The 19309-nt window shown below is 44.9% G+C and overlaps 1 protein-coding gene across 1 annotated transcript in view; it reads left to right on the top strand.

The window, feature by feature from the left end:
- LOC115481747 (serine/threonine-protein kinase 17A-like) overlaps positions 1–4260 on the top strand; it is an 89462-nt gene extending 85202 nt beyond the window's left edge. The window contains exon 8 of the mRNA XM_030221118.1: positions 1339–4260. Coding sequence (XP_030076978.1) covers positions 1339–1609 — 271 coding nt within the window. The 3' untranslated portion in view covers positions 1610–4260. The remainder of the gene's footprint in view (positions 1–1338) is intronic.
- Positions 4261–19309: the final 15049 nt, after the last annotated feature.

The raw sequence follows: 19309 nt of genomic DNA, 5'->3' as shown, positions 1-19309 counted from the left end.
CCTACAATAAAGGCCTTTTTTGGGGGGCCGAAATTGGACGTGTGGCAAAATAAAAATGGGCCCTTGTCCATTTTGAGCCTGAGATCTTACCGCCACCCATTGACTTAGCGGTAAGGTCTCACGTGTTAACCGGGCAGTAATCGTCAGCAGGCGTACACTGCCAATTACCACCCAGTTAGCATCATGCGGTAGAAAATAAAAATATATTTTCAGACGCGCTTAAAAAATGGAATTACCGCCAGGGTATGTGGTAGGCGGGTGGTAGTTCCAAATTGACGCACGTTGGACGCGCATAGACACCTACGTGCCTTAGTAAAAGGGCCCCTTAAATACTAGGCCCACAACACCTTAAAGTGTATCCGAGTTTGTACCAGTAACCAATGTAACTCCTTCAGTAGAGGAGCTGTATGATCACCTCAAGACTTACAATAAAGTTGAATGCTGAATCAACTGAACTTTACAGATCAACTTAGAAGCTATACCCAACGTCAACGAGTTGCTATAATCAAGTAAGGCTAAGACCAAAAGTTGTACAATAATTCTAAAGAGGTGCCACAGAAAACGACGCAACAGACACAGCTGCCTCAGCTTAAAAGAAGCTCTCCAAACCAAACTATTAATTTGGAGTTCCAGAGTTAATGAGCAGTCCAAAAACCCTTTCAACTTTTAATTGAGTCCTGTCACTAATATCATAGATTGTGGGATATTTGACAGATTGAAAGTAAACCATAAAATCCTTGTCTTATCTGTATTTAAAGGTGCGCTGAAAAATGGCCTGCGGTACTGTAGGCGTGATTTTGGGCGCGCGCTGATCCATTTTTCAGTGTGCCTGTAACACAAAGGCCTTTTTAAAATTTTGGACGAAAATGGACATGCGGCAAAATTAAAATTGGCGCGCATCCATTTTGGGTCTGAGACCTTACCGCCAGCCATTGACTTAGTGGTAAGGTCTCATGCATTAACCAGGTGGTAATGACCTACACACATCAACTGCCATGACGCACGTAGCTGACAAGTGCCAGAAAATAAGAAATATTTTCTGGACACGCGCCAAAAATGAAATGACCACGAGGGTCACGCAATAGCCAGGTGGTCACTCCAAATTGGCGCGCGTTGGACGTGCATAGGCACTTAAGCGGCTTAGTAAAAGGGTCCCTTAAGTTGCATAGATGTAGACCAAACCAAAACAGGTAGGGAGGGGGGAATAAGAAGTTGGTCAATGCAGGTGTGTAGATTTTCTACTACAAATAACTATATATTGGTCTGTTCTGAAAATTAATAAATAGGTTGGACCAAAATCTCACGGTAAAAGTCACCACAATTTTTTCCTTTCTCCAGGAAAAGGGCAAAAGCTGAACAGTGTCTCCAGCATCCTTGGCTCGCCTCCTGCCCTGATATACCAGACCTCCTGAAGGAACCAGACCTCAGCCAGTCAGAGCATGAGTTAGATACACCACAGGATGATGACGAACTGGTCCTCATGGCATCCTACACTGTGCACTGCCCATGCCGACAGTTGGAGAACATGGACAATAGAGAAAGTGACCTAAAGGTGGTTCGAAAGCAGTTCACGGCCCTGCAGGAGATTCAGCAAGAGATTGTGTGTTGAGCAGCACTGCAGAGGGCAAAGTGGTACCTCACAATCTCAACCAAAAGCTGATCAGACTTCAGATTTTCAGAGCACCGTATCTGTCTTAAAGAGACAAACAAGTGCCTAATTTACTAAGGTTCTCCCATGTTGTGGGGGACGGTCAGACTGTCGATAAGGTTATTCAGCAGTACAAAGCTGGACTTGAAGCTCAAGGTGTTTAGCACAAGAGTTTGGCCAGAGGTGTCAGGACTCTTTAGGTAGGTCCACGAAGGCGAGAGGAAGGCCACTCTGAAAACCAGAAACGTTCATTAGAAGACAGTCAAGGAAATACAAGATGCCGTTTTACTTATAGGTAGAGCTGTTACGTGAGATCTTTAAGAGCCAGTTTTCAATGTTCTGAAAAAAAAAAAGAGAAAAAAACAACCATCCTCAATATTTCTATGATTTTTTTAAAAAGTAAGTTAAGTTGTATATTTGCAAAGATGCCACTTGGGCAAAGGGCATGCAAGACGTGGCTTGTGTGAGAAGCTGCCAAGAGTAGATATCCTTAAACAGTCCTGACCAGAGTTTAAGGGCAGATCCAGCCACAGAAACATAGAGTAACCATTAGTCTATGGTTTAAATGATACAGGCTTTTCGGTGCATCAACAGTTTTTACCAAAATGTGTTTTTCTTTTTCTATTTTCATAGCTGCAAAGTAATGCTGTCAGAAGTGGGTATATCTTGAAAAAGAGATTCAGTTTTGCAAGATTACTGAATTTCTCTCCTTGGTTGGAGTAGTCATAAGGACCTTGTCCAAAGCAGTTAGTTGCAGGTGGAAAACCAAATAACTTGTAGAGCAGACAGCCAAGCAATGATTTCAATGAGATTTTCTAGAACCATGGCAGAGAGAGGATTCTGCTCCAAAAATCAAGTCATTCTGTTGCTAGATCTGGGGGAAACTAGCAACATCAGTGGGTCAAGTTGGCACCGGGTCATAGGAAGCATGTTGAGATGATTCTGTATCGTTTGTCTAGATGCATTCTGGGATTTCTGCACTTGATGCAGGAAGATAGGAAAATGTCAGTTGTTCAAGACCTCTCCAGTCCTGTAGGAACTGTAAGGGCCTGGATTTGTGGAAAATCATTCACTGTAGAATTTATACTCTGAGCTTTGTTAACTATCTCATCAGCTTAAGGTGTAGTAGCTTAAACTACTATGTTTAGGGAATTTCCAATTTTTCCTACTCCCAGAATCCCTAAGAAAAGAGGGCTAAGACATCCCCATAAAAAATTAAACACAGGACTGTCTGAAGCCATGAAGATGTCTTGTCCTTTTTCCTATGTCTCAGCTTCCTGAATGGGGTTGCGAGCAGGGCAGGTGCTCTGTAGGATGTCACTGTCCTATGCTGCTGGTCATGCATTTTCTGCAGGGCCATGCAAATTGGGGTCATGGCTGCAGAGAGACTGGCGGGTGCTGCCATGGGTCTTCTGTCTAAACAGACAACTCTGTTACATTTCCCTTATGCCTTAGGTGCATAGTGGCCTGCTACTCAGTATTTTTCTTAGCCGAAGCTTTTCTTTATAAGGGCAATCGCCTGATCCCATGTCTCTTTCAGGTCAGACTTTGCCCTGTGTTCTTAGAGAAAGCAGAGCTACAAATCCAGAACCAGGCCTGTCTTACCTGGGGCTAGGAATGAGCAGAGTGGCAAAGAGAATTGAACAAAGCACTTGCAATAAACACAAAAGCAATGTTTCTAGTAACTGCATGGCTCAACCAGTCATCACCCTTGGCCAAATGCATGGGGATAAGATGCCATCTTTTTAGATTAACTGGAGGGCCTTTTTCAAATTGACAAGCAGCAATGGCTTCCAAATCAAACCACCATATTGTGGGTAAAGAAACGTAGTATACCACTGATATGTCACGTGTGTTTTCTTAAAATTGGCTCTCGGCTTGTTGGGATACCATTGAAATGCATTGCGGTTTTTCTGAATGTTTTCCAAAATGAAAGTTGGTGGTTAGTGTTTCATTTCTTTCTGCTATTATAACTGAACCAGACTACGGAAAGGCTCTCAGTCTTACGAGATTGTAACAAGTCTGGGTCATTAGCGCTGCTTTCTGTCTACCTGTGAAAACCCAAAGTCACCAGGCACAAGATGAAATTGAAAGGGTGGGTTAGTTTATTTTTTTTTTGCCATTATCACATGCATAGAGGAGATTATCGCATAACTGAAGGGCTTCCAAGACCCATTAGTTGCATTGGACATAGAGGGTTTTTGAAATAAGCCCGGTTGTGGCTGAGTACTCCAGCAGATGCTTAGCATAGTAGGACCATGACTGATTGTGGCTACAGTACTGCCAAACTTGTCATCCTCAAGGCCCCTTTCATGGCCATGCCCCTTTTTGGGTTGTGCACTATGGGATTTAGGTGCCCAGTGTTATAGAAGAGCAAATCCTAGTTGGTGCCAATTAATGTCAATAATTGATTGTTAGCATCTAATTATTGCTCAGTAAGGGCTCATTAGTCAGTTAAGTTGAGCACGCATTTCAGAAGCATGCCCAAATCTGGGTGCCATATATAGAAACAGGGGGATTGTGGCCAGGGAAAAGACATGTCTTAATGTTTATAATTTATAAGGCACCTTAAGTGTTATGTTGGCCATTGAAGCAGCCAACAATAGAGAACCTTTATAAGTACCCAAAACATTGAGAAATACCAGTCTGATGGGTACCATCTTTCATAGGGCTAATTTGTGCCCCTTGAATGCCCAACATGTCAGCCTTTAACAACTGTTTTCTCCTGTGTTCATCATTTCTAAATCTCAGATTGCCTTCGGAAATGGATCCATTTTGCTACATGAAAAAGGCACTGCCACCCTTTCCCCCTTCTACCTTAAAAATACAAATCCTAAAGCCCAGCCCTTTGAATGTGTTACTCACCCAACCAATCAATTCATGCACCTTTAGTCCTGAAAAGCCTGAAAAATAGGAGGGATGTCATTGCTATAACCAGAGAAAAGCTGGATCTTTGGTGTATTTCTGTATGCATTGTGAGCGTGTGTGTATGTATGTGTGTAAATGTGTAGGAAATTATATATTTTTTTCTTGAGCAATTTTATTTGCAAAATGTGTTTTTCCAAAACAAGTAGATTAATAATTGCTACTTTTGTTATGCCATATTTTTTTAAATAATAATAATAATAAAAAATGTATATATATATACAGAGATGGGTTCTGCTCGGTGTCTTATGTTTCCATGTTGATTGGAAGGGTCATATTGATTGAAGCCCTATGTTCACAAACTTTAATATACACTAGCCATTAAGAAAAAAAAATAGAACAATTTATCGAATGAAGAGAATAGACACATATGAATAATGATGAGTATGATAGATTCTGTCTTGAGATGGGTGAGGGTATACTGTAGAGGTCGACTGAATTTCAGTTTCGGCACCAAAATGGATCCAAAATCCAGGTTTGGGTTTCAGACAAAAATGCCCATACATTTTCATCGGAAACCCAAAAATGTAACCCCACCCTGTTGCTTCTGAAGCTGTTGCTGCCCACCACTCTGCCCTCTTCCTCCCCCCTCCCCCATAGGCCCTTCCAGGGCCTACCTTGTAAAGGCCCCAGTTGTGGAGTGGTGGGCAGCCCGGGGGGAAGGGGAAACATGTTTTTTGTCAAGAGGTTGGTGGGGGCGGTTGGCTTGCAGTGGTAATGGTGAGGATGGGGCCAGTTTCAGTTCTGGTTCTGGCCGAAACTGGGGTGCAGACTCGATTTTGGTCAGCCTCTTCTACTAGCTGATTTCTGAACACTTCTGGCTCTATCTTTATATGAGACTAGATAAAGGACAATAGAAGCAAGAAACAGTCCTACAGGACAATGTTTAAGCAATGGGAAGGAGTAGCCTACTGGTTAATGCAGTGGCCTGAGAACCAGGGGAACTGGGTTTGATTACCACTGCAGCTCCTTGTGACTCAGGGCAAGTCACTTAACCTCCATTGCCCCAGGTACTACTACTACTAATTATCATTTCTATAGCGCTACTAGCATATTTTACTATTCAGCCGAATACGAATAATGGGCATTGAGCTTTAACATAACAAACAGCGCTGTACACTTGAACATGAAGAGACAAACAGGACAAACAAGAGATAAGGGAATATTAAAGTGAGGGTGTTCAACAAAACCTTGACCATGGCCCATAAGGTTCTTTATCAGCGTTCTCCGGCCTATCGTTCATCGGTTATCACTCCCTATATCCCTTCTCGTTCTCTTCGGTCCTCCTCCTCTAACCAACTTTCTGCCCCACCTCTTTACTGCTCTTGCTTGGAGTCCACAAGGCATTTGGCTTTCTTCTTCTGTAGGGCCCCATCCCTCAAGTTTCAGTCAGCTTTAAAAGTCAGCTTAGCAGAGTTTAAAAGGGGTTGGACGGTTTCCTAAAGGACAAGTCCATAAACCGCTACTAAACGGACTTGGAAAACTCCAAAATTCCAGGAATAACATGTATAGAATGTTTGTACGTTTGGGAAGCTTGCCAGGTGCCCTTGGCCTGGATTGGCCGCTGTCATGGACAGGATGCTGGGCTCGATGGACCCTTGGTCTTTTCCCAGTTTGGCATTACTTATGTACTTATGTACCTATTTCTTTTCCCACCTGATCCTAGGATGTTCTGTCGGTTGTCCAGTTTGCTTAGTGACTGTACACTGCTTTGATTTTCTTTTCAGAAAGGCGGTATATCAAGCCTCCTATTAAACATCTAAGGCACGCTATGGGTGTCTCTAGTATTAACGTGTGCTAATTTTTAGCAGGTGCTAAAAATGCTAGCGTGCCTACAGCGCAGCTTAGTAAACAGGGCCCTAAGATTCCTTACTGAGCATTTTGCCGGCAGGCTTAAGGCTGCAACTCTGCTGTCTGTTGTGTTGGTTGTGAGTCCCCCCCCCCCCCCCCCCCCCCCCCCACCTTTTGATTCCTGTCTTATGAAGTAATGGCGTTCCTTTCTGCTCCGATTGTAGATTGTATACTATTTGAGTGTCCCATCCCTAGGTGGTATATCAAACAATTTGTAAACAATAAGCAGTAGTAATGCACTCAGCTGTTTTGTGGCTAAAAGTCAAGGAAAGCATACAAGGTATGAGCTGAAGACAGTCCTTCTTTGATATTTTGGCTGAGATTAAGAACCTGTGTGGTTTGAGGTGGAGGTGAGGAAGTGTATACAAGAACATGGGTCCTCTACGACTAATAATCATTTCTAGAGCACTACCAGACATACACAGCACTGTACACATTATATGCAGGTGTTTTCTCTGTCCCTAGAGGGCTCACAATCTAAGTTTTGGTACCTGGGTCAATGGAGGGTTAAGTGACTTGTCCAAGGTCACAAGGAGCTGCAGTGGGAATTGAACCCAAGTTGCCAAGATCAAAGCCCGCTGCATTTAACCATTAGGCCACTCCTCCGCTCCTCCACTCATTGGACCATCTAAATAGGGCCAGACCTGAGGAACTCGGCGAGGAGGGTGTGATCCACGCAGAGTTGGGGAAGCCCAGAACAGGAAGAAGTGATTCTCCAGACTATGCCTTCACTATGTATGTATAAAGTAAAGCAGTACTGAATAGCATATCCAATCCAGGCCAAGGGCACCTGGCAAGCTTCCCAAAAAGAGGACATGTCCGGGTAAATCCGGACATATGGTAACCCTACATATTTGGGGCAGAATCAAATACAAATATTCAGTTCAGCCCTAGTATAAAGAGTATTTTGAGGGGGTACTTGGGGGTACTGACTACTGGCACCTTTTCCATTGTCTGTTAAAATTGACCCATGGACCCCAAGTTTTAATGAAAGATCTCAGGCTCTACACACCAATTCTGCCTTGTCATAGATTCTGTGACTGGTTTCAGAGGGTCTGGCTGTTGTGGGGTGGGTCTCTCAGTGATCACCCCACCCCAAAGGGTGGCCTGGCATTTGAGTACAAGCACCTTTTTCACTAGAAAAAACGCACTGCTTATAAGGTAGGATTAGCTCTCTGTTTTTGTGTGTATTACTGCCCTTCTTAAATGGGTTTTTCTTTAAGCTGCATCAGTTTCCTTTTTTACAGCCCCCCCCCCAGAGGGTCAGGACTCAACAATCACTTACACTATCACATAGTGACAGCTACGGGATTCATGTCACCCCCACCACAGACAACTGACCCACTGCAAGGGCTTCAGGCCAACCTACAGTGCACAGATGTGTAGTTAGGCTAACAAGAGTAATCCTGCCCTAAAAAGGGACTAGAAGAAATAAAGTTAAAGCCACAAAGGCAGGATTTGTCTGCGTATAGTGATTGTTGTGGACAATGCCTCAGCTCTGTGGCACAGGGCCAGAATGGAAATGTTAATCCAGGCCCTAACAGAGGGGCAGCAACAGCTGCAGAAAGTTGTGAAGATACAATATGAGCAACTGCAAGCCTTCCAATAATTTCTAAAGCTACTACAACAGAGATATAGTGATAGTTTATAGTTATAGAGTATTAGTATTTGATATACCACCATGACTAGGGTTACCATATTTGCTCCCCCAAAAAAGGACACATGCCATGCCCCCCTGACACACCCACCCCGCCCCGTCCTATCCTCCCCTCCTTTACCTTACTGAGTGCCCTGGTGGTCTAGTGACCTCTTTGGGGCAGGAAACAGCCCCCTCTTTCCTGCCCAGCGCAACTGCAGACTGTCTTACCGCCTCCTGTCGCCGATTCAAAATGGCCACCGAGAGTTCAAGCGGCAGGACAGGAGGCAGTCAGACAGTCTGCAGCCCACAGACCAGGCAGGAAAGAGGGGGCTCCTTCCTGCCCCGAAGAGGTCACTAGATCACCATGGCACTACAGTAAGGTAGGGGAGGGGAGGACGCCCTTAGGCCCGCCTGTCCACCAGCCTGCCTGTTCATCCACAAATCCAGACAAATGGGCAGGCTGACAAAACCTGCCCAGTTGCCCGGCTGTGTCCTCAAAAAGAGGACATATCTGGGTAAAACCAGACGTACGGTAACGCTAACCATGACTAAATAGCAGTTCTCGGCAGTTTACAATGGTTCAAAACAAATTAGAAAAGAAAAGGAACTACAAAATTTGACAGGAAAGCAGTTGTCTCACTCACTCAGAGGGACAAGGTGGAGAATGGGGAAAGAGAAAGATGGTGTAGAAAAGGGAAAAGGGAGAGGACAAGGGACAAGGTCTGAAATGAAGGGGAAGGGGACGTAGCAGCACTCAATCACAGCAATTCAGTTTAAGCGAAGAGCCTTGGTAAACAACCAGGTCTTCAGTTTTGATCTGAAATTCTTAAAAGAAGTTTCTGCACAAATATCTAATGGGAGAGAATTCCAAAGAAAGGGAGCGGCAAAGAAGAAAGCAAGGTGATAAGTAGAATCTAAATAAGAAAGTCTAGGGCCAGGTAAAACTAAACGATGGTCGTTTATTGAACGGAGAAGGTGGACTGGTGAGTATGGAAGAGTGAGGGAGGAGAGATAGGTAGGCCAATCCTATGGGATTTGAATGTGAGGACCAATAATTTGAACAGTAGGCACTGAGGAATCGGAAGCCAGTGACATTTTTGTAGCAGTGGAGATACGTGGTCGAAATGATGGGCATGACATAATAACTGGACGGACGTATTCTGCAGGGACTGTAATTGTTTAATGGAGGCTTGAGTACAACCTAAGTAAATGATATTGCAGTAATCCAATCTTGCAATGAGCAGTGCAAGAAGAAAAGAATGAAAGATTTTGGAACTAAAATAGCGACGGATTGCACAAAGCTGGCAAAGTACGAAGAACCCTGTTTTGCAAATGTTGGAAATCTGAGAATTGAATGATACAATAAGTGCAAATCGAGGATGATTCCGAGGTATCTAATTGATTCAACTGGATGAAGAGTGGAGCCAACAGATGGAAAAGAAAGACCTGCTGTAAACCTGCTGTTAAGAACTAGTTTGTGGTGTCTCAAGCAATGCAGAGTATAAGTGGTCAACCAACTCCTCTTGCCCCTGTTATATTGAAGATGACCCAGATTCATTTTTTGATGAATTTTGAAAGGACTGCCTGATTGGCTAGGTGGCAAGAAACAGCCTGGATTACTGAGGCAATATGATAACTGGCAGTAACCAAGCTGTGTTCCAGGACTCTAACCCAGAGAGCCACCTATGCAGATGTTAAGACAGCCATCCTGGAGTTGGTTGGTTGCACTCTGGAGGCTTATTGATAACCGTTCAGGAAAGGAGATCTCCACTTGGAAGAGAGCCCCCCCATACATTCTTTTGCAGACTAAGGGATGTCACCTGAAGTAGTTGCAACAAGAAAGGAGATTTATAGTTGAAATAGCCATGATTATTCTCTTGGAACAGTTTCTAGATGGTTTGCGTCTGCCCACGAGGCAGCAGGTGCACCAGCATCCCAAGCTGACACTAGAGGCATTCTGAAAGTAGCCGAAGACTTTCATCAAGTTCAATCCTTGCCTGAGGGTCCTGGATTGAAAGAAAAGAAGCTGTCTAGGACCCCAGGAATCATAGGCAGAGGCGACAGAGGCGGCCGCATAGGGCCCCACGCTTAGGGGGGCCCCGCACGGTGCACCTCAACTCTGCCTCACTCCGACCGACCCCCGCTCGGACAACCGCATCATGATCCCACTCGGCCGCTGCCGCTCTGCTCCCGCCACGTTGCGGCACGGTGCCCACCCCCCGCTGAGCCCGCCGTCAGCAGCCTCCGCGGACCCTGACAGTTGAACCAACGGCCCCGACAGACAGTTGCAGCGCCAGCCCCGGCTCCCGACAGAGAGTTACAGCGATGGCTCACCCCAGCGTTTCACTTCCCGCTCAATGTCCTGCCTTCTGATGAGGTATTTCCTGTTTGGCGGGTGGGAGTCACTGAGCGGGAAAGCTGCCTGGAGCCTGGTCGGAGGTGAGCTGGTGTGCGAGTGAGTGCGACTTAAAAATAAATAAAGACAGTCAAGTGGAGCTCGAGCAAATTTGTGCCACTGCCATTCAAAGGTAAGCCAGGTATGATGATAGCTTTTCTTATAAGGAAGAAGGAACTTTCAAACCCCTTTTGTGCCATTTTAAGGTAAATACTATTGAAGTAGTCTATTATTCTCCCATCAGTGATTAAGTCAAAATTCAGTGTTTTATGAAGGGCAGTGACAGGAAAAGATCAAGAGGTTAGCTAAAGTGGTGCGTGTATGTGGGGGGTGGGAACAGGGGCACATTGAGAAGGCTAGTGGTGTCAGACTTTACTGTTAATTTGGCCAAAGTTATTGAAAACCTAAAGAATCCCAAGTGGGCAGACTAAAAATTGTCCATCTAAAGGTACTTATTTAGGAGAATTTGAGTTTCCAAAGCAAATAGCATTGTAGCCTAAAGAAAGAGGGGCATTTCTCTAAGCATGTTCAGCTTAGGAGAGGAAAAGAGCACATATAAAATCCATTTCCAAGGAACCTTTTTAAATTAAAAAAATAGGGGAATTTGAAAGTACTGGATCTTTCTTAGTATTTTTCCTTTATTCTCCTTTGTTATGAGAATTGTAGTGGACTTGAACTGAATTTCTGGGGAGGGGGGGGGTTTATGATAGCATTGTGCTTATTATTTCAATCAGTTTTTTGTACAAGTTGTACAAGTTTAGCTTCATTTGTCTTTATTTGAAATTTCATAAATAAAAAATTTTCTAAAAATGGAATAATCTTATCAATGGGGTGGAGCTAGGGTGGGGCGGAGCTATGGTGGGTGCGGGGCTAGGGTGGGGAGGGGCTAGGATGGAGCCCCACCAAATTGGTCTGCACAGGGCCCCGCACTTGCTAAGACCGGCCCTGGGCAGAGGAGTGCAGGACCGGGGAGGGGGTGGGTTGGGGCAAAATTCCCCAGGCGTCTCTCTCTCTCTCCTGCTCCTGACAGGAACCAGGTGATCGCGATCAAACAGAAGCAGGAGAAAGAAAACTCCGGTGCTGGGCCCCCCCCCCCCCCCTTGGAGGCTGGGGAGGACCTGGAGGAGCAGACACAGCAGGTGCCTCCCCCCCAGGCCTCACCAGCAGAAGAGATCTTCCTCCAGCACTGCTCTTCTTCACTCTGCTGCATTGTCTGCTTTTCCCCTCAGGCCGCACATGCTTGATTTTGAAACCGAGCATGCGCGATGTGAGATAAAAAGCAGCTGCAGGGCAGAGTAAAGAAGAGCAGCGTTGGAGGAAGACTCTTCTGCTGGCCTTGGGATCCTCGCCAGCCGAGGTATTTACACTTGCGGGGGGCAGCAGCGATCCTGAGGGGGAGCGACGGTGACGATCCTAGGGGGGCGGTGGCCCTGTCCCAGGCCCAGCAGTGGCGGCCCTGCCCCAGGCCCGGCTCAGTCTCGCAGTGGCCCCGGAGGAGTGAACAGCTGCAATTGCCTCAGCTAAGGAACCTGCACGCAGATGCATCCCAACATTTATTTATTTGTTACATTTATACCCCACATTTTCCCACCTATTTGCAGGCTCAATGTGGCTAACAAAGTATCGTAAAGGCGTTTGCCATTACGGTTGATAACAAATACAAGATTGTGTTCTGGTCACATGAGGTAGAAGTTTATCAGGTGTCATGGGGTCGAGGGGAAGAGGAAGTAAATTGTCCAGTACAATCTTTGATTATGTTATGTTGCTGGGTGTGGGGATTTATGTTGGATCGGTGGGATAAGCTTTTCTGAACAGGTGGGTTTTCAATGATTTCCTGAAGTTCAGGTGGTCGTGTATTGTTTTCACTACAAACGGGAGTCCATTCCATGCGTGAGTTGTTTTGTATTTTAGCCCTTTACAGTTTGGGTAATGTAGGTTTAGGTATGATCGTGCTGATCCGAGTCTGTTTCTAGTTGGTAGATCATTTCTGCAGGGACTTTAGCATACTTGAATGGAATGAGGAAAATAGTCCTGGGAACTTTAAGAAAGCTCAGATGGAGGACAGGTCCTTTATGTTTGCATGGGCTGAAGCCCAAGCTATACTCAACAAAGGCACACCAAGGGCAGGCCTTCCTTTCTTTGTAATAAAACAGGATCTGCTGTATGGGACAGGAAAGGAAAAACCAGCAGGGGCAGTGGAAAGCTTTTTTATTTGGGGGTGCCCAAGCTGTGACCCAGACCCCACCCCCAGCTCTGCCCTAGGCCCTGCCCCTATAATACTACTAATTGTAATACCATTTCTTCTGTTTATTCCATTCATATAACCTTAATAATACATAAAGGGGCATAATCGAAAGGGACGTCCTCGTTTCAATTTGGACGTCCTCGCAGAATGTCCCGATCCAGGGGCGGGGAAACCCATATTTTCGAAACAAGATGATGTCCATCTTTTGTTTCGATAATACGGTCAGGAACATCCAAATCCTGAAATTTGGTCACCCCTAGATTTGGTCGTCCCCAGACTTGGTCGTTTCTGATTTTCGACGATAATGGAAACCAAGGACGTCCATCTCAGAAATGACCAAATGTCGTGGGAGGAGCCAGCATTTGTAGTGCACTGGTCCCCCTGACATGCCAGGACACCAACCGGGCACCCTAGGGGGCACTGCAATGGACATCATAAATTGTTCCTAGCTACATAGCTCCCTTACCGTGTGTGCTGAGCCCCCCAAAACCCACTACCCACAACCGTACACCACTACCATAGCCCTTACGGGTGAAGGGGGGCACCTAAATGTGGGTACAGTGGATTTTGGAGGGCTCATTGTTTCCTCCACAAACGTAACAGGTAGGGGGGGATGGGCCTGGGTCTGCCTGCCTGAAGTGCACTGCACCCACTAAAACTGCTCCAGGGACCTGCATACTGCTATGATGGACCTGAGTATGACATCTGAGGCTGGCATAGAGGCTGGCAATCAATATTTTGAAAGATGTTTTTTGAGGGTGAGAGGGGGTAAGTGACCACTGGGGGAGTAATGGGAGGTCATCCCCGATTCTCTCCGGTGGTCATCTGGTCAGTTCGGGCACCTTTTTGTGCCTTGGTCGTAAGAAAAACACAACCAGGTAAAGTAATCCAAGTGTTCGTCAAGGACGTCCTTGTTTCTTTCGATTATGGGTCGAGGACGTCCTAGTGTTAGGCATACCCAAGTGCCGCCTTCGCTAGGCCTCCGACACGCCCCCTTGAACTTTGGCCGTCCCTGAGATGGAAAGCAGTTAGGGACATCCAAAATCGGCTTTCGATTATACCAATTTGGACGACCCTGTGAGAAGGACGTCCATCTTCCGATTTATGTTGAAAGATGGGCGTCCTTTTCTTTCGAAAATGAGCCCAATAATGTGCGATGTACATGTAAAAAAAAATCCTTTATCCTCCACCTTTTAAGACACTGCCTATCCAGCTAGATGGTGATGGCACAAGGAAAGCAAGTTTGGTCCAGTGAAGACTAACTCAAAATAGCCTGTTCCTTAGCTGGGCCCTAGTATTACCACACTGAAAGATGGATGCTATGAAAATGTGACCATACCATGCCTCTGTGGTTATGTTCCACTAATAGGTTAAACAATTAACTGGATTTCTTGCAAGGATATAAACTTTGGATGCATGACTATGGACACAAACATACACTTATTTATTCAATATCACAATTCCTCATGTACAGCCAGAAAACAACTTTTTAGGATGGATAATGTTCACAATGTTCTCCTTTTATTATTGACCAGATAGAGAAGAGTTTTCAGTTTTGGCACAGTGTAAGTCATAAGACCAAAATATAAGAAAACCAATGGACCGAATTAGGGGCTTGTAAGCCCATTTAGTTATGTTTAAGCAAAAGAAACCTGTTTGAAACAAAATATTTATTTTTATTTTGACTTATGTCCAATAAAAAAGCAAGGTATCATCTTATTTTCTTTTCCATGTTTTATTTTGTTTGATTTCTATTGATAACCTTTAAGAGTGGACTAAAACGGCTACCACACCTCTCTATTTTGACTTATAAAACCACATGTCCATGAAACATGTTCAAAACAGAATAATCCATTTGAGTATCTAAAAGGTAAACGTCTACAAAACAGATGAAGATGTGATTCCATGTGCCCCAATGAAATAATTTAATTTTACTTCCATCTTTATAACACCAGGCCTCCCAAGGCAGATTACAGCAGTTAAGATGAACCCATCAAGAAACAGGATAGCCTCACTGAAATTTGGCTATCTGTATTGTATACAGTGTATTTATTTATTTAGATTTTATAGAAAAATAAGCACAAAATACAGAGTTTATAATTGTTGTTTCTACCAGCTATAATAATTTTATAAGCTGTTTTAGTGATATTCAATTGTTATTTCATGATATTTATATCAAATAATAAAACCAGGGCCCAACTGGTAATTAATCCAAAACTATCAACTTTCCAAACCAGTTGGAACTTGGGTTATTTCTCTCACAGTATGAAAAAAAGAATAATTTATCAACAGACCTCAAAGCTTCCAAGCAAAGCAATTCTAAATAGAATAACTGCTCCTTGAAAGAATGAATTTTCTACTTATCTTCCTGAAGCAGCGAGTTTTCTTGCAAAACAAGGATAAGTTGTTATTAAGTACAGACTTGCTTGGGGTAAATTAACTAAATGGGATTACAGGTTTTTGTATATAAATTTTGGGCACTTTTTCTCACAATAGCTGATATTTGAATGGGTTTTTTGAGAAACCAATGATTTTTCTCCATATTGGGACCAGTGATATGATATTTATATCTACATATGGGAAGCTTTCAAATAAATTAAAAAGCCGCCCAATAAGTTCAATAAATAAATAAAATCTTTTCTCCTCCACATTTTAAGGCACTGCCTATCCAACTGAGACAGCTTCACACTTATTACAGATGGACCAATAATAAAGAACGACAAAGTGGATGCAGCAGCTCATAGCTTGCTTTGTTTTGAGTGTATGGCAATGACAGCTGTGCGGGGGAGTAGAAACACAGATTAACCAAATTGCTTTCCTTACAGTGGACTAGATAGGCTCACTTCCACTCCTGTTTATTAAACTTAAACCTCCTTGATCCCAACACTACTAACCTGAGCATCAGCTGCAGTGGTGGCGGTGACCCTGCAGCAGCAACAGCAATCTCCCAGGCTGATGGCAGTCAGCTGAGGCCAGTAGTGGCAGTGGTGGCAGTAGCGCCGCGGTAATGGTGGCAGGGAAGAAGGTAGCACTGGTGCGGTAATGGTGGGGGCAGGCAGCGGTAGTAGGTACGGTACTATGGCAGCAGTGGCAGAGACCCTGATAGCAGCAATCAGCAGTGGCAGCTGAAAGCAGAGAAGGCAGCAGGAGGAGAAGTCCGTAATCTACAGCACAAGGAGAGCCATCAGGAACTGCCTCTGTCAGAAGGGATTGGAAGGCGGTACAGGAAGTTATACATCACTTCCTACCATGTCCTAACAGGAAAAAGAAAATTTTGGGGGGTGCCATGGCACCCATGCACGCACCCCTCCTCGTTCTGATGCCTATGGAAAAGAGGGGGAGGTACCCTAACCTTATCACAAAAAAGTGCTTCAGTTGGCTCATAGCCACTTGCTAGGAGCCCATTTGGGAGAGGAAAAGACCCAAAAGTGAATATTGTCCCAGGTATATTGGCCAGGGTTATACAGGCAAGTACAACTTTATTGCTAGTCTTATCCCATGTGCCAAGTAAGCCTGGTGGGGTTTGACCTGATCCTTTGGAACTAATGCCAGTCATAGACATACCTTTTCAAAGAGTGGCTTTGCTGGTACGCCTAGAAAGAACCACCTAAGGTAATATATTCTAGTAATTCTTGACTATGCTACCCAGTATGCCAGGAACCAACGAGAAGGGGAGCTATTTTGGGGCATAGTATGAGAGGTAACGGTGTTGGATCTGCTGGGAAACAGTGATCGTAACATGATGAAATCCGAGCTGGTATCTGGAATGAAGTGATTAAAGAAATCTACTGAAGCAGTATTTAATTTTCGAAAGGGCGACTATGACAAAATGAGGCAAATGGTTAAAAAGAAGCTGAAAGGATCAGCCGCAAAGGTTAGGACTTCAAATCAGGCGTGGATGTTGTCATAGAAGACCAGACTAGATGTATTCCACGTATTAAAGGTGGAGAAAAGAGCAAACGATAGACAGCATGGTTAACAGGTGAAGTGAAAGAGGCTATTAGAGCCAAAAGAGCATTCTGCAAAGAATGGAAAAAGGATCCAAATGAAGAAAATAAGAAGCAACATAAGCACTGTCAAACCAGATGCAAAACACTGGTAAAGAAGGCTAAAAGAGAACATGGAGAAAAACTTGCTGCAGAGACAAAAACTCATAACAACACTTTTATCAGGTATATCAGAAGCAGGAAGCCTGCAAAGAATCTGTGGGACAGTTAGATCATGGAGGAACAAATGGAGCACTGAGGGAGGACAAGGCCATAGCAGAGAGATTGAATTAATTCTTTGCTTCGGTCTTTACGGAAGAAGATGTAAGCGATCTACCTATGCCGAAAAACAGTTTTCAGGGGAGATGATGCGGAGGAACTGAGCATACAGTCTGTGCCAGAGCCGGTGATGGGAGGCGGGGATAGTGCTGGGCAGACTTATACAGTGTGTGCCCTAAAAAAGAGAGGTACAAATCAAGGTAAGGTATACACAAAAAATGGCACATGTGAGTTTATCTTGTTGGGCAGACTGGGTGGACCGTGCAGGTCTTTTTCTGCCGTCATCTACTATGTTACTATGTAACTGAAAGAAATCTCAGTGAACCTGGATGATGTAATGAGCTAAATTGCCAAGTTAAAGAGTGATAAATTACCTGGACTGGATGATATACACCCCAGGGTATTGAAAGAACTCAAATATGAAATTGCTGATCTGTTCCTAGTAATCTGTAAACTGTCGTTAAAACTGTCTGTAGTATCTGAAGACTGGAGTGTGGCCAATGTGATGCCAATTTTTAAAAAATGTTCCGGGGTGATCCAGGAAATTGCAGACCGGTAAACCTGACTTCAGTGCCAGGCAAAATAGTGAAACTATTATAAAGAATAAAATTACAGAACACGTATACAAACATGGTTTAATGGGACAGACTCAGCATGGATTCAGCCAAGAGAGGTCTTGCCTCACCAATTTGCTTCATTTCTTTGAAGGCGTGAATGTACATGTGCATAAAGGTGAGTCCGTTGATGTTGTGAGTGTATCTAGATTTTTCAGAAAGCTTTTGCCAAAGTACCTCATGAGAGACTCCAGAAAAAATTAAGGAGTCATGGGACAGGAGGCAATGTCCTTCTGTGGATTAGCAATTGGTTATCGGACAGAAAACAGAGGGTAGGGTTAAAAGATCATTGTTGTGAATAGTGGAGTGTTGTAGGTATCTGTACTGGGACCATTCTACTTAACATATTTATAAATGATCTGGAAATTGTAACGATGAATGATGAGTGAGGTGATTAACCCCCCCCCCCCCTTTCACAAACCTGTGCTAGCAGCTGCCATGTAGTAATGCTGACACAGCCCATTCACTTTGAAGACCTTAGAAAATTGGAAGACTTGGCATCCAAATGGCAGATGAAATTTAATGTGGACAAATGCAAAGTAATTCACACTGGGAAGAATAATCCAAATCATAGTTATCTGATACTAGGGTCCACTTTAGGTCAGGGGCGTAGCCACGGGTGGGCCTGGGTGGGCCCAGGCCGACCCAGTTTTGGTTCAGGCCCACCCAGCAGTGGAGACGCTTCCGGGTTAGAAGGAGGCAGCATGTATGATTCGCTACCGCTGCTGCTGAGTGCTGAGAGGAGGGAGGTAAATCCCGCGATCGTGGCGGCGGTGGGCAGCGTTTGGGAAGCGCTGCCGTGAGAGTGAGGGAGGCAGATGCGGGAACGGAGCTCAGCCTGCACTGTAAATTTTTTTGGGGGGGGAGAAGAGGGCTCCGGGCGGGCAGGTGGAATCGCAGGACATGGATGGGAGCGGGAGGGGCGAGAGGAGAATCGCTGATGGCTGGAGGGAGGGGACAGGGGAGAAAAGAGAATTGCTGGGTATGGTATAGATGGATAGAGGGGGGTAGGGGCAAGAACAGAATTGCTGGGTATGGCTGGATAGGGGCGGGGCAGAGAGGAGAATTACTGGGTATGGATGAATGGAGGGGGGCAGGGGAGGGAAGAGAATTGCTGGGGATGGATGGATGGAGGGGACAAGGGGAGAGAGGAGAGAATTGCTGGGTATGGATGGATAGAGGGAGGCAGGGGAGAGAAAAGAATTGCTAGGTATGGATGGCTGGAGGGGAGAGGAGAGTTGCTGGACATGCGTGGATGGAGGGGAGGAAAGAGGAGATAGGAAGGTTGCTGGACATGGGTGTATGAAGGGGAAGGCAGGGGAGATAAGAGTTGCTGGACATGGATGGAGGGAAGGACAGGGGAGAGGAGGGTTGCTGGACATGGATGGAAGAGAGGGAAGGGAGAGAGAAGAAATGCTGGACATGGATGGAGGGGATGAAAGAGTGAGGAAGGAGATGAGATGAGGGAAAAGGAAGAGAGGAGAAAAACTGCACATGGATGAAGAAAATAGGCAGAAGCTGGATCCACTGGACAGTCAAGTCTGCGGAGGACCCAGCTTTTACTTATGGATATAGAGCAAGAAATGAAGAAGAAAGGAGGAAAGTAAAGAAATAAATGGAAAGGAAGCCCTGGAAACGGAGTTAAGAGGACAGATAGCAGCAGAATCGGATACTGGGCAAGCATGATCAGAAAAACAGTCACCAGACAACAGAGGTAGAAAAAAATC

Source organism: Microcaecilia unicolor, chromosome 12, assembly GCF_901765095.1.
Source record: "Microcaecilia unicolor chromosome 12, aMicUni1.1, whole genome shotgun sequence".
Lineage (NCBI taxonomy): Eukaryota > Metazoa > Chordata > Amphibia > Gymnophiona > Siphonopidae > Microcaecilia > Microcaecilia unicolor.
The sequence above is the reverse complement of the archived record's forward strand: the minus strand, read 5'-3'. Positions and strand labels throughout refer to the sequence as shown.